The 14,997-nt window shown below is 32.1% G+C and overlaps 1 protein-coding gene and 1 pseudogene across 2 annotated transcripts; one reads left to right on the top strand and one right to left on the bottom strand.

Moving 5' to 3' along the window:
* Nucleotides 1-13,984, bottom strand: part of LOC120145823 — a 28,434-nt pseudogene extending 14,450 nt beyond the window's left edge.
* On the top strand, nt 2,444-6,875 carry LOC120145821 (BI1-like protein). 2 transcript variants are annotated; one of them, XM_039159546.1, is made up of 5 exons: nt 2,444-2,759; nt 4,225-4,338; nt 4,430-4,587; nt 4,681-4,930; nt 6,863-6,875. In XM_039159546.1, exons 1-4 carry the CDS (start codon nt 2,492-2,494, stop codon nt 4,885-4,887), a joined length of 747 nt encoding a protein of 248 aa, XP_039015477.1. In that variant the 5' UTR covers nt 2,444-2,491; the 3' UTR covers nt 4,888-4,930; nt 6,863-6,875. The 2 variants fall into 2 exon arrangements, with proteins under 2 accessions (XP_039015477.1, XP_039015476.1); XM_039159545.1 differs by lacking the exon at nt 6,863-6,875 and having other exon boundaries at nt 4,681-5,081.
* Nucleotides 13,985-14,997: the final 1,013 nt, after the last annotated feature.

Below are 14,997 nucleotides of genomic sequence, written 5' to 3'. Positions count from 1 at the left end.
AGTGGGAATGTAAGATAACAAGGGAATAAGATTACTAATGTTGTATTTTTGTGTTTGGTTGGTTTAGCAGGAATGTAAGATTATCGTGTTTGGTTAAAGGAATAAAAGATTATTGGAATGTATATTTTACCAAATTGTCCTTATTATATTTTTGTTTTTTTCAATAAGTTGGAAAATATTTATATATTTTATTTAAAAAATTTAAATTCATAAAATTTATATATATTTTTTTACAAAATTGACAATATAAAAAAGGTTTAATGAAAAGGTAAAATTTTATTTTAACCCCTGAACTTCATATAAAATTTTAATTATAAATTTTTTTTGTAAATTTAAAATAGTTTAAAGATAAATTTGTAATTTAACATTCGTAGAATTTGTATTATTCAATGACAGAATAATTATATTTTTGAAAAAAAAATTAAGGGCATTTTAGTCCAAAACTCCGATAATCCAACAATACCTACGGAAATGGATGTAATGACATTTCCGGTAATATATCTCAAAAAATCCATTATTGGTAATGTAAGATTACCGGAAACGACATTATCAGCTAACCAAACGGGGAATGTATGGATTCCATTCTCATGGGAATCTCACATTCCCCCAAAGATGTGTTTGATAACATAAAAATGAATTACGAAAATATTTTTTTTTTTTTTTTCAATGTTTGATTAATGTAATTGAGTTTTTTTTAAATGTAATTTATTTTTTTTGTATTTTATGCAAAGTTTTTTATCTTTTGATTTTCTATAAAATATTTCTAGCTTTTCACTTGAAAAGCGTCACTTACATCTTTGTTTAAATATTGATTTATTAAACAAAACAGGTAATAGTTTGCATAAAACTTGAATAATAAAAAAATGTTTTTTTTTTCAAATGTAATAAAAGTTTTATATTTTTCCTCATTAATATTTTAGATTTATATTCATATATATAATAGAATTTATAATTATGTTTAAATAAAAAATATTTTATTAATTAAAATAATCATTCTAGATCAATTTAAATTGCATAAATTCAAGATAATAATGAGTCGGTTAAAAAAATTATGATTAATTTGTATTTTTTTTTAATACAAGGAAAAAATAAACTCTCCACCTTTACAGTTTATATTTATTTTCTTCATTGTCAAATTAACTCTTACTTTCTTGAGTTAAATTGGATTCTCAACTTTTAAAAAATCATTTTAAATTTTTTTTTAATGTTTACTAAACATTATATATTTAATGGTTGAGGTGTCAAATAATGTGGTAGTTGCCAGTAACTTCATGTTGATAGGTCACTATTTATCTCATACGTCAATAAAAATATAAAAACTTAAACATATATAGAATATTTTTTTAGAAATGTAAAAATTTCTTTAATCAATAATTTTATTAAAAATTAATAATTTGACACTTTTTTTTAAAGATGATAATTACTTAACTTTTTTAAAAAGGCTGAGAGTTAATTTATCTATTTTTTCATAATAACAAAATTTATAAATTAAGGGACAAAATTTTCTTTTAAACCTTCTTTTAATAAAATGAATAACATCTATAATAATTTTATTTTTTTTAATTAATCTAGGGTGCTTATAAGTTGTAGCATGTGTTCTAAATACTCTTAATCATTTGACAACGAACATTCAAACATCTCGCAGTCGCTAGTGCTCAAACATATGACCTCTAGAAATAACAATAATTTCTTTAACCACTGAGGTCATTTAGTTCATACATGTTAACTTTGTATTCTTTATAACATTTTTACTGTTTTCTAGATAAATAAAATTATATTAATCTAATAAAACAACTCTATTTCTCACTGGTCTTTATATTTCATCTTTATTTATTTTGTTGACTGAAATGAGCTCTTAAATCATTTAGCAGAGAGTTTGTATGAATGTTACTTATATGTGCTATTTCTTTTCATTAATTAAGTTAACAAATTGTTCGATTTTTATTCAATATTAATATTTAAAAAAATTTAATAAAAATCTAACAATAAAAAGAAACATTTTTTAATTATAAAATATCATATTTTATTTATTTAATTAAAAAAATTTAAAAACAAATTAAGAAAATTTTACTAAATAAAAAAAACGTAAAAGTCATCTAAGCATTATAAATTATCATTTTTTTAAATAATCAATTTTTAAAAAACAGTTCATACAGATCCTAAAATATAGATTTATAAGATTTTAAAAATAATTTAAAAATTAGAAAACTAGTACTAAAACTGATTAATCCTGATTTTTTAATTTTAATTAAATCATTTTTAAAATATAATAATTGTAAACAGATTTTATTAATTTGAAACAAATTATTTTTCACCAAGGGGAGTGTAAATTACAAGTCAATATGTGGTCCCCACCTAGAACCATTTTGATTGGCTAGATTACGTCATCATTATTATTATACATACAATGTAGATCGCCACTCTAGCAGTTTTCCCACAGTTTTCTACTTTTCTTTTTTTCTTCCGGGAAAACAAGCAACTAAAAAGTAAGATGTACGGATTCGAGCGCGTAAGCAACACGAGTGGCAGCAAGGCCGATGAGATCGATCTAGAGTCAGGGGAGACTTTATACCCTGGACTCACCTACGGCGAGAACCAGCTCCGCTGGGGCTTTATCCGCAAGGTTTACGGCATCCTGGCGGCCCAGCTGATTCTAACCACCGTCGTCTCCGCCTTCGTCGTTTTGTCGGCTCCGGTCAACGATCTCCTCCGTGGAAATTCCGGCCTCTTACTCTTCCTCTGTTTAATCCCCTTCATCTGTAAACTCCTCAACCTTCTTTTCTTTCTTCAAATTCATTTTCCATTCTTTCTTTATCCACGCGCTTTTTAGTCCTACTGAATCTTGAATGTGCATGAAATTCATTTCAGGTTTCCTTTACATAGTATATGTGTGTGTGTTGGTGCATGTAAGTTAATTAGAGGACTTTTCCTTGTTTATTGTGAACTTGATCCCCTTCAAATGTTAGATTAAGGTTAGATTTATCAATAAATTGTCTTTGACTTGAATTCTGAACATAATTTGTTTCTGGAGTATTTTTTTTGGATTGCCAGAATTTTGAGATTTGAAGTTGTAGAGTTTGATTGAAATATCTGATACCTAATCTTAGAAAGAAATGGAGTGTGTTTTTAGACAATATTCCACAAACATTTTGTTCCCTGAACTATTCTGCAATTGTCATTGTATACGGGTTTTATCTATTCTACACTTTATTCGAATTCCTTTCATGGTGAGTGAATTTAGAACTTGTAACTGTCTCATTTTATTTGCAAAAGTTTTGTTCCCTAAACAAGTACAGTAGTCTGCAACATTCTCTATGGATTGATTATATGTGGTCTTTGCTTTATTCGAATGTTTTCATGGGGAATTTATGGGTTTAGAAGTTATGCCTATCTCATTTAGTTTAGACTATTCTAAAGCATATGGATTGAGTAAAGGATTTGACTACAGTTTTGTCCCATGAAAAAGGAATTCTGCAAACCTATTCATATTGATTCTATCCGTTCTCCTCTTTGTTCATATTCTTTTCATGGGGAATTTATGGGTATAGAACTTGTAGCTGTCTCATTTTGTTTATACTATATTGTATACTATATGTTTTGAGTAAAGGATTTGGCAAAAACTTTGTCCCCTAGACAAGGATAACATTCCACAATTATCTCTATAGATTGATTCTATCTGTTCTTCGCTTTATTCTAATGCATTTCATGGGGAATTTATGGGTTTAGGACCTCATTTTCCACCTTTGTTATAATAGGCTTTTAACATGACGCTGTCTGCTGTTCTTAACCTACACTAATACTAGAGATCTTTGTGGTCATTTTGACGGTTTGTTTGTCGGAATAGGATAAAGAGATGTGGACCGTTCAGACTTTGAAATTAAAATATGGAGACCTTATGAATAATATAGCCTTTTGTATTTTAAATATTTGGAGTTGTTGGTTCCTCTAATAATTTTGCAAACTTAAACCTCCAGAGTTGGTGCTCAATACCTTCTCTAATGGTCTCAAACTCTTGGTAGTCATTGAGGTCTTAGTTATCTAGACAACTAAACTATGTTGCTCTTGTTCTTCATTTTGCTCAAGTACTCTTGTCGATACGACTTTCCAAAGATCATCCATGCACATGGATAAGTTGTAAAAGACCAACAGTTTTACTGAGTTCTATTTGATCTGTTGTGCCACGTTTCTCTGCTTTATCTTAACTTTAAAACCTAATCCGTACAGTGTTATGGCCGTTGCATGTCTATCACCAAAAGCACCCTGTGAATTTGGTTATCCTCAGCCTCTTCACTGTGTCACTGAGTCTCACAGTGGGTGTGAGCTGTGCTAATACCGATGGTTAGTGTCTTGATTCTTGTCATCAAACATCCTCATCCTAGATATAAATAAAAAAAATTATACTAATCATCTGTTTTTTGTATAATGTCAGGAAGAACTGTGCTTGAAGCGCTAATATTGACAGCAGCAGTGGTTGCATCTCTTACTGGCTACACTTTCTGGGCATCGAAGAAGGGCAAGGACTTTAGCTATCTCGGACCCATTTTGTTCACCAGCCTTATTGTCCTTATCTTAACTGGTGTAATCCAGGTGAGATGGTTTAACAGTATATGATGATTACTCATGCTTGTACACTCTCACATATGGGATTTCATCAGACCAAGTGTTCCATTATTTGTGCAGATGTTCTTCCCACTTGGACCAGCATCTACAGCTGTTTATGGTGGAATAGGTGCCATGATTTTCTGTGGGTATATAGTGTACGACACCGACAACCTGATCAAACGTTTCACATACGATGATTACATATTGGCCTCAGCCACTTTGTATTTGGACATCCTGAATTTGTTCATTTCCATTTTACGGGTCCTGAGATCCGGGGATAACTAGTTATACACCGTTTCTCTTAAGGTGGACTGGGAAAGAACCGGAAGTTATTGCCTGAGGAACAGGAAAAATATTACCAGACTTGAAAAATTCTTGTATTTGTGCCATGTTTGACTTTACTCGCCACAACTAAGCTGGTTGCACAGTTGTTTTTCAAATGAATATGGAATATGCTTATGCTTCCTTTATTTGCTGCATCTACGTTTGGGCTGTTCTCAATTTATAAAAGATGACTTCTCTGTCAGTTGCAATCTTTATTAATTTCTGGGGAAACAGTAAAAACATAATCAAAATTCCATTATAAATTGAAAAGTTTTGCTTCATAAATCAAAGATACTATTTTATAAGATTTTCTGACATGGTATTGGCATTATTTTTTAGTAAAATTAATTCCCAAGAGCTTTTCGGGGTGATTTTGAACTTGGAAACCATCAAAACCTGCTTACGTTGTATGGAATCATTCGCCAACTTGTATAAATTTTGACTGTGCATTCATTCGCCAACTTAAGGGTATCTTATCGGTGATAGCCACCGTTGCAAACAAAAGAAAAGTTGAAGATGATTCAATTATACAACAAACCCTGGATCCCCTCTAGCATGATATAAGCTTAAAACTCACAGATTATTCATAAAATCAAGTCTAGCTATGAGTTCTTCACACGTTGTACAAATTCATGGAGTAGGAGAACTAGAAATAGAGGGGCTTACTATTTGTTCAGAATTGGCAAGCGGGATACTCTTTGGATTTCCTTGATGATTACCTCTTTTTCCTCTTCAAATTCCTCATCTTCTGCGCCTTCAATGACACACAAAGGGTAGTAGGTAACGAGATATTATTCGAATTCATGTGTGAGTGTTACACATAAACCCAAGCCAGAGGATTGGAAAAGAATCAAGTACCTTTCCCCGAGAGATTTTGAAGCAGTTCCAACAATTTTTCATGGTTCTTTGCCAGAATATTCTTTATCTCTCTTGGCTTGTTAGGATTAGCTACAAAAACCTGCAATCTCAATTAAACATTCAAGCAATCATTGCTATCAAATGTTTGGTTACATTTGAGTCCGCATAATATAGGTTTTAACATGTTTCTTCAATCAGTCTGGCTATATTTTTTTTTATTTACATACCAAATCTATAATTAAAAATAAATAAATTATATCATTTTAATTCAAACACACCCACACTCAATTAACACTACTCAACCCTACCCAATGCAAACAAATTCGAGTGAAACTGAAAACCGACTGAAATCAATCATTTCAATCGTTTTTTTCAAATTTGTTAGATTTTACAACTTCAAAACTGAACTAACCAAATCATCATCATAAAATGTAAAGCATTTACAATTTATTATCACAAATTCCAGGTTTCATGTAAGTGGGAGAAAGAGATAAAAGCCATTGGGAACATTTGTAGCCATCTTTCTTGTCTAATTGTTAAATTAGCTCATTGCAAACGTGTTTTTTTCTTTTAAAAAATAAACTGATCAAAGGTCGAACAAGTCAAACATCCGGTTCCCAGTTCAATTGATAGAACCAGCCAGTTTGTAAATGCATTTTTTTTTAAATAAAAATACTAAGTTTGTGTAACACCCCAACTCGTACCCGACCCGGATACGAGTCCGAGATGTCACATTGACTTTTTAAACGATGTTCTTCCAAATAACCAAATATTTGAACTCATTTTAAGAAAATACGATGATATATTATTGAATTATGCTTCATTATAAAAATTTAAGGCAAAAATGTATTTATGAACAGTATTGTTACAATGACTTTCGTAAAACGTTCATAAAACTTGTAAAAATTTAACTGTTCATTACTAGACATTTACATTTACATTTACATTTACATACGATTAAAACATTACAAAACTTGATCAGAGCATAAATATTTAATTTACCAACTTTGTTTGCATGCCAACCTATTTTCACATAATAAAACATACTATTTACTCTACTTCTGATCTGACCTTCCAGTGGAGTTATGTTGTTCTGCTAAGCTTAGCTTTGATCTTCCTGCTTCTCAGTACCTAAGTGTAAATCGCTTGCACGCTAAGTCATAGACTTAGTGAGACATAAATATAATAATAATGCATTCCATATAAATATGAACATGCAATCTATTCATTCAATCATGTCATATGCAATTCAATATAAACAATAATAATATGGTAACATATAACTATAATAATGCACTTACCTTTGATAACCTTTTATAGGCCCATGTACATTTTTGAGAACTCAAGGTATTCGAGTACATTGAGGTTGTGCACTATTGCTGTCATCACAGCTCGTATGGGGTCCCACTAGGGGCATATGAATTTTGTCCCGAAGGACCTATATACTGTATTTGTCCCGAAGGACCACTCCTTAAGAACCATATACATATTCCAATAGATCAAATATGTCTCAAAAGACCCTGTAAATGTTCCAAAGGATACATATACGTCCCGAAGTACCACGTAGAATCCTCGACTCTTGGCATGCCAACTATACCTATAGCTCTCATATCGTATACCATGGGCATTATTCTTATGTTTCATGTGTTCATGTATTCATGTCATTTCTCTTGTGATCACATAGCTCATATCACTTATCAAATCACATGTGCATTTGGGTCTTTTCACATATATCATTTATCAAATCATATGAACATATATACTTTATGCATGTATCATAATAATTATCATGTATGCATGTTCATAACTATTGTACTATGAAAATCAACATAGGAATTAGACTTATCACAAGTCTTATTCCATTATACCATACTTATAGTATGCACTCACCTATATCCCTTTGCCTTTTCCTCGATCGATCTTACTTGTCACTTGTTCCGGAACTTGTTTAGGCTCAATATCTACATAAATATAATTTTCAAGACAATTATAAGAAGCCTAAACCTTATATTCGATACTAATAACTTGAGCTATTTAATGAACCCAAAAATTCAGTTTTCCTTTAGAGGTGTACCGATGCACTACAGATGCATCGGTACACAAATTAAGTTCGAAATTCCCATGCATCGATGCACCTTCAAAATTTATCTTAGTGCATCGGTACACAATCATAGTGCATCGATGCACCAGCCCAGAATAAACTATTTCATCCGAAAATTCCATAACTTTCATTAAATTTTCTCATATAAAACTCATTTTATACCACTAAACTCAACTACAATCATTTTAACTAACTTTTATCATTCCAATACCTTATTATCTCACATATCTCATCCAAATTCTTAAAGCTAAGAATCATACCAAATTTTCCATGTTATCCAAACTTAATTCTAACACTTATAACTTCTTATTCTCATAGATGACAAATCAAATCCAACTTTCAATTCTTATTATAAGTTCTATTTTAAGATTTCACTTAAGAACTTCAAATCTTTAATCTTTCCTAACTCCTTTATCTTTTGATTTTAAGATAAATTAAGCTTTCCTTAAGTTTAGTTATCATCTAATGATCAAAACCCAATCTTAAAATTAACAAAAAATTAACTAAACCGAAAACTTACCTTTAATAAGAAATAAATATCTTTTTCATGAAAAGACCACCTTACCCTTCATACTTTCATTCCTCACAATTTAATCCAATGCCAGAATTTCTCACTTTAAAATTCTGAACTTTTCAATAAATTCTATTTTAATCACTAACTTTTGAACTTTTACGATTTGATCACTAACCCATAATTTGGGATGTTACAGTTTGACATTGAATACAATTAATACTAAACAGAAAAATGGGTTTGGCTTAATGGTGTAAAAATCAATATAAAACTAAATGTTTAAAGGTCAGATGAGTGAGTGAGTGTGTGTGTAAGAGAGAGAGAGAGAGAGATCACCTTGAAAATGTGGAAAGCAGAAATCTCAATGTTTTTGCTTGAATCCTGCATGATAAAACGAATGGAAAATGAAATGCAAAATCGTATAACAAACGATTTTTTAACAAGTTCTTCATGATTTAAGATATTTACCAAGGAAGCGCACATTTAAAACTTGTCAGACAAACAAATAAAACCCAAGTTATTGGAACTCGAATGTATCAGGTTTGGATGTGTCCGACATGGGTATATTTAATATTCTTTTAAGTATTTCCATGTGTTTTGAGGATCAGATCCACATACCCATGTCTGAATATACGTAGTACACAAATGTCGAGTCGGAACAACATAGAAGCAAGAGAGAGAGAGATAAAAAATTAACTAGGCCAATCTATTCAAACTTGAATGGCCAAATTAATTCAGTAGTTCTCGTAAATCAAAACATCATGTAGTCCAGCTTTATGTTATTTTGACTTTTTTTTAAGCATCCATGTTAGAAACCTACGATTGATAAATATTTGGACAAGGGTATGAAAATATGGTACTCGAAATATATTTTAAAACTTAAAAAAAATGAATAAACCCATGCCACATGTGTCTTCAGATGCAACAATAAACAGCAGGAAGTACAAAGTGTATGGTGGTTGAACAAAGAAGTCATATGAACAACACACTGGGACTACCAATTCAACTCAATTAACATTGACAGGATCATAGAGAAGCAAAAGTAAAGTTAATAAGAATGCACCCTCAGTAACGTCATCATGATTTTCAAATGTCGAACTTCAAAAATGTAGCGCTTCATTATCTGCGAATTCGGAGCCTCCAAAAGAAAATCCGATAGAAGCTAAACCAAAAACCATTGCATCAACAACAAACAGATCAACAAAGCAAAATCAGAAGGAAAAGAGAGAGAGACTGAGAACTGACCTTTAAAGAAGATTGCCTTCTTGTCACATAATTGGAAGATGTCAAGAGTTTTTCATATAGATAAAAAAAACTTGAACAATTCTATCACATTAGATAATCCAAAAGAGAAAACAGAAAAGGAATATTTCAACAAATTTAAGAAAAAGATCCACAAAAATTCATCACAGGTCATCATAGCTGTCCTTGCTGTAAGGAAGCATACAATATAAAACAATCCAGAAAAAAAATTTAAGTTGAGCAAGAGATCTTAGTTGAATCACTTAATCAAACATAAGTCTTAAAGCAAAATAGGGCTCCGGCATGATCATTAGTCCGCATAAGATATGAGGGAGTGTCCAAGCGTCAGAAACAGTTTGATACAGCAGAATACGTGTCAGACAGTTCGGACAAGTTAATATATATATCAGACACTGTCGAAACACAATTAAAACATGAAGGAAAACTCTGGATAGATCCAGAAACGCAATGAAGTTTTCTTTTATTTATCTACCATTATTTCAAATTTTCTCCCAAATGCGGAATCAACAATGAGGAATTTTAGTTAAAATGGCCAAATGGGTTTTCAAGGTTCAAGTTTTTTGATTCAAAAATTGAAAAGCATTAATTTCACATTTTTTATATGATTTATTATTAACAAAAAATTATGTTGTGCACAGTCGTATGTGTCCTAAATTTTTCATAATTTCCCTGTCATGTTTGCATTGTACCCGTAAAATGTGTCTGTGTCTGTCCTTTCTAAGATTAAACAATATGTAAATATACCTCATTGTAATGACCATTCAAATATTCAGCTACCAATGATGCATGTTTTGTGGGAAGTTATACAGTGTGACACCTTTAATATATAATTAAAAAAGACGTTGTCGGTTTTGTTATTATTTAAATAATAAAACTGGTAAAAATTTACCTAAAATATTATTATTTATATCTAAAACATCAATGTTTTTTAACATTTCCGGTAAAGTGTCCAACAATAACAAAAATGGTAGCACTTTACCTGTTTTGTTAACAAAACCGGTAAAACGCCAAATAATAACAAAACCGGTAGAAATAATAATATTTCCGGTAATTTTTTACCAGTTTTGTTATTTAAATAATAACAAAACCGGTAGCGCATTTTTTTAGCCGTATATTAAGACTGTCGCACGTGATCATTTCCCATGTTTTGTAAGGATATCCTGAGAAAATTCAATCAAACACCTATAAGACAAAGAAAACATGGAACCCGGAAATATCTTTAGTTAATCTTACAGTACGACTTAATATGTATCTAATATGTATTTAATATGAGTTTAAAATGAGTATTTAATATGTATCTGTAAAAGCACTACAAAATTTAACGGGTGAAAAATTAAAACTTGTTTTTTTCAGTTAAGAAATTTTGCACCTAAAACATGAGTTTAAAATGAAGTGCCTGAGCAGCCGATTTTTCAATCCTCTAGTTTATTTGGACTAACTCGTAGACACAGACCAGCTAAGGGTTTGACAACTAACCAAAGCAGCGTCAACTGTATTACTCGGGCTTGGCTGAGTCTGACACTGGTATGTGTCCAATATAGGTATTTTATATTTTTTCTAAGATATCCATATATTTGAAGGCTCCTAGAGGATCATATCCGAAACAGGTATTTCACGAAAAATTGAAGAAGTCAGATCAAACATAGAGTGGCACTTCTAAAACAAGTAACAGCCTAACAGGCCGCCAATGTCTATACTTGTCCTGTATTATCTAGAATACGAGGTTCTTTTACTCAAAAATCTTCATAATATGCTTTACAGTTCACCTTTTAAAGCAGCCCAACATAAAATATTAACAAGTTTATCTTTGGGAACCAAATCTTCAAGTTAACATCATCATAAGATGCTGAAAGTGGTAATTACTGGGACTACTAAAAACTAGAGTTATATTTGAGTGTTAAGCTGAGAGCGACATATTGCATGCACGCTCTGCTTTTTCACTACCTCGAGCCTAAAATCAAAGCTGGAAACTGTCACTCAGACTTGGGTGTAAATATTTGATAATGGTATGCATCCAAACAGGTATGTTCAATTATTTGAAAATTTTCATGTATTAGGAGGGTCACTGGAGGATTATATCACTATACGTATGGTCGGACATGAGTCAGAGTGTCAGATGAGAGTGTCGGACACATGTACTTCAATCATATGGAAAGAATAGGGATGCGGATTTGATTGCAATCAAGGTAACATACAAAGCTCACCAAAAATTTAGATGAAATAAAATACAATAATTTTAGAGACTTCACATAGAAGGAAATACATTTCATTTTCGGAAATAACATATGATCATCGCTGAGGATGAAGCAAAGTTTTTATCACCCCAACAGTTTAGCAACATCGTTAGGTACTTCAATCATATGAAAGAATAGACGTAAAGTTTTAAATATCTTACTGTGCAAGAGTCGGAAATTTGATGCACTACCTCAACATATTTCCACAATTTAAAGCTATTTCCTTGTTATCATAGCTGCTTGCAAAAACAGAAATAACACTTGTACACTCAACTTTAATGATTCAATAGGTCCTATGATTAGGTCATTTATTTCAGTACTAATTACTGGATTACCGGTCAATACCATTAAACCAGTTTTATGCATATTTGATAAGCAAAACAGCTATGTTATTTGGACTCTGGTACGAGTGGTGATATGGACATGTATGTTTACATTTTTGTAAGTTTTACCATGCATGTAGAGGACCCTTGGAGAGTCAAAATCCCGTATCAATGTCTTAATATGGGTCGGACATGGGTATTTTTTGGAGAAATGAAGACTCGGAACAACACAGACAGAACAAATTACATAGATCTTCTATCTAAAAAACGGCATGTGCAAAGATAAATATTATGGCATTCATAAACATACCAAACTACAAGAAAGTCAAGTAACTCCAAATTTTTCTCAATGTATTCCACACAGCAATATGTGGAATCAACTTGTTGCTTCAACAATATGGACCAACAGTGGACTAAATCTTTCCTTGCCTGAAAAACATATACTACATTATAATGCTTATTTAATAACCGGATACAAGCCACAGAAGTAAAAATTTCAACAGCACTTACTTCATCCCAGTGTCGGTAACTTGTGAATAACAAGAGAAATAACATCCTCTTTTGAGATTTCAAGTGCCAACAGTGAGACCTGTTCAACATTTGGTTCAACCTCACCATCTCCAGAAAGCATGCATCTCATTACTGCAAAATTCTTTTCAACTTCTTCCATAGCCTAAGAACAACATAAAAACAAAACTGTCAATATCCAAGTTCTTAAACATATAAATTGGCAATTAACAAAGCACTTAAATACACGGCTGCAGTCCATTCTTGGTTTCATTTTTTAACATAAACCTCATCTGAAACAGAATGCCAACACTTAATTTAATCTGGATTGCATCAAAAAGCATGTTAAACAGCACAGATCCCATAAGACAAATAGCAAGCAGATAACGAGCAAGTATTGCCCTCTTTTGTTCCATAAGTAGAACTTGAACATTCCACTTGTGAGGTCTCGAGTTTAAGTTTTTAAAGCTCTCAAAGAGAAACAAAAACTTTTCATTTTTCTTGAAGTGCTCGTGTTCGAGAAATACTGTCGGACACATTTACAGACATCAGAGCCTCCAAATAGATGGAAAACTTTTGGGGGGGGGGGGGGGGACATGTGCCAGATACATTACTCAATCCGACACTCAAACATGAATCCGAGTAACATGGCTTTATATTATTATTACAACAAATAAAACACTAGTCATTTTGTTCATATTACAGCGAATGGCATTTACATAAACTATAGCAAACAGCCTAATAGCATTTTCATGAGAGGAAACAAGGGGCTCCGTAGATAAGAACATCAAAGTAATAGACATAAGATGGGGAAAAAGTACCAAACAACCTACAAAGTCATAGCAAAAAACATAGCGAAATGAAATAATTCCAAAAACCCATTCCATGATTTCAATATTAAACGAAATCCAAGAAAAATTGAAAGAATGAATGAAATTACATCAAATTTAAGTATTAAAAAACCCAGAGTGATTTCTTTTTTAACCTTTTCAAGGGCTTTAACTTCAGCAACGGTTTTTGCATCGAGTGCATTAAGGCTGTCTTTGATCGCTTTGGCAACCTCTGGTAGGATTTTGGGCCTCGACGGCTTGAAGAATGACAAAGACATGTTCCAAAATTACTGAAATAGTGTGATTTTACTCAAAATTCAATAATCTCACAATTTCGCTTTGATTAAGAATTATAGATTGAGAAATGGTAAAAGGATCAGTTGATCCGTGTTTGATTATTGATACTTGTCACATTCGTTTCCTCGGGAAAAACTGGGTTTTTTTCTTTTTCTTTTTTGCCAATTCAATGGGAAATTAGAAAATAAAAAAGTTGCTGGAAAATGTTTGCATTTCAAGGAGATGCGTCAAACGAGTCCGTTTGTAATTCGATATGGTAAAAAATATATGTATTTTGGTACGTTCTTTTACATATTTTTATAGTTGTTTTAATTCTTGTACACAAAGTTCACACCACATTGTAGACACCCTCTATTTTCATCCATTTATGCGTAATAAACATATATTATTATTCATTTATTTTTATATTTTACAGGCCTAAAATCACATGTGGTCCAGCACACCATACCCAAGTCCCACGTGACCCAACGTACGTGAGCAGCCCACAAGTTTCCAGAACCTCGCTACACACCTCCTGGCAGCGCCGTTTCCACCCATCGAAATTCCCACAGCCGTACGTATAAATATAATGTAATCCATACTGTATAGGGATACGAAAATCCTACGGAAATACCAGAAATAAAGATTCGAAGCTATTGTAATCAGTTTGAGAAAAAGGAGGGTGTACACAAAAAAAAGCTTTGTAAATCGTAAGGAGCATCAATAAAGGTATTTTTACCTCGTTTCATTTCGGTTTGTTGGGTGTAATCGGCTTCGATAAAAGGTATTTTTACCTCGTTCATTTCGGTTTGTTGGGTGTAATCGGCTTCGGCCTTCGTTGTTTCTCACTGTGCTTTTCCTTCGTTTTTAAAAAAAACCTCATAAGAGGAGATTTGGCCGAGGATCCAAGGGGGGAAAAGTCGGGATCTTTCTTTTAGATCTACCCCCGAGGCCTAATTTTTTTGAAAAAACAGTTTTGATATTCGAAGAGGGGAGAAGAAAGACCTTCGGAAAAATCAATTTTTTTTAAGGTTTGCCACCGATGAACGGCGGCCGGCGCTGCTCAACGATGGCCGGCGAGGCGGCAAGGGGCGACCGTTTTCTGGGTTTGTTTCCATTATAACCCCTAATTTCTCTTAAAATCGATCCACACTTCTGTTTTCATTCA

This window comes from Hibiscus syriacus, unplaced genomic scaffold, assembly GCF_006381635.1.
Source record: "Hibiscus syriacus cultivar Baekdansim isolate YM2019G1 unplaced genomic scaffold, ASM638163v2 tig00110895_pilon, whole genome shotgun sequence".
Classification (NCBI taxonomy): Eukaryota; Viridiplantae; Streptophyta; class Magnoliopsida; order Malvales; family Malvaceae; genus Hibiscus; species Hibiscus syriacus.
The sequence above is the reverse complement of the archived record's forward strand: the minus strand, read 5'-3'. Positions and strand labels throughout refer to the sequence as shown.

Bases quoted from the DNA above. Each gene is read 5' to 3' on its own strand.
- LOC120145821 (XM_039159546.1), top strand. From the start codon at position 2,492: ATGTACGGATTCGAGCGCGTAAGCAACACGAGTGGCAGCAAGGCCGAT. The intron at 2,760-4,224 runs GTAAACTCCTCA...TAATCCGTACAG, and splicing joins CTGTTTAATCCCCTTCATCT to TGTTATGGCCGTTGCATGTC. The intron at 4,339-4,429 runs GTTAGTGTCTTG...GTATAATGTCAG, and splicing joins GAGCTGTGCTAATACCGATG to GAAGAACTGTGCTTGAAGCG.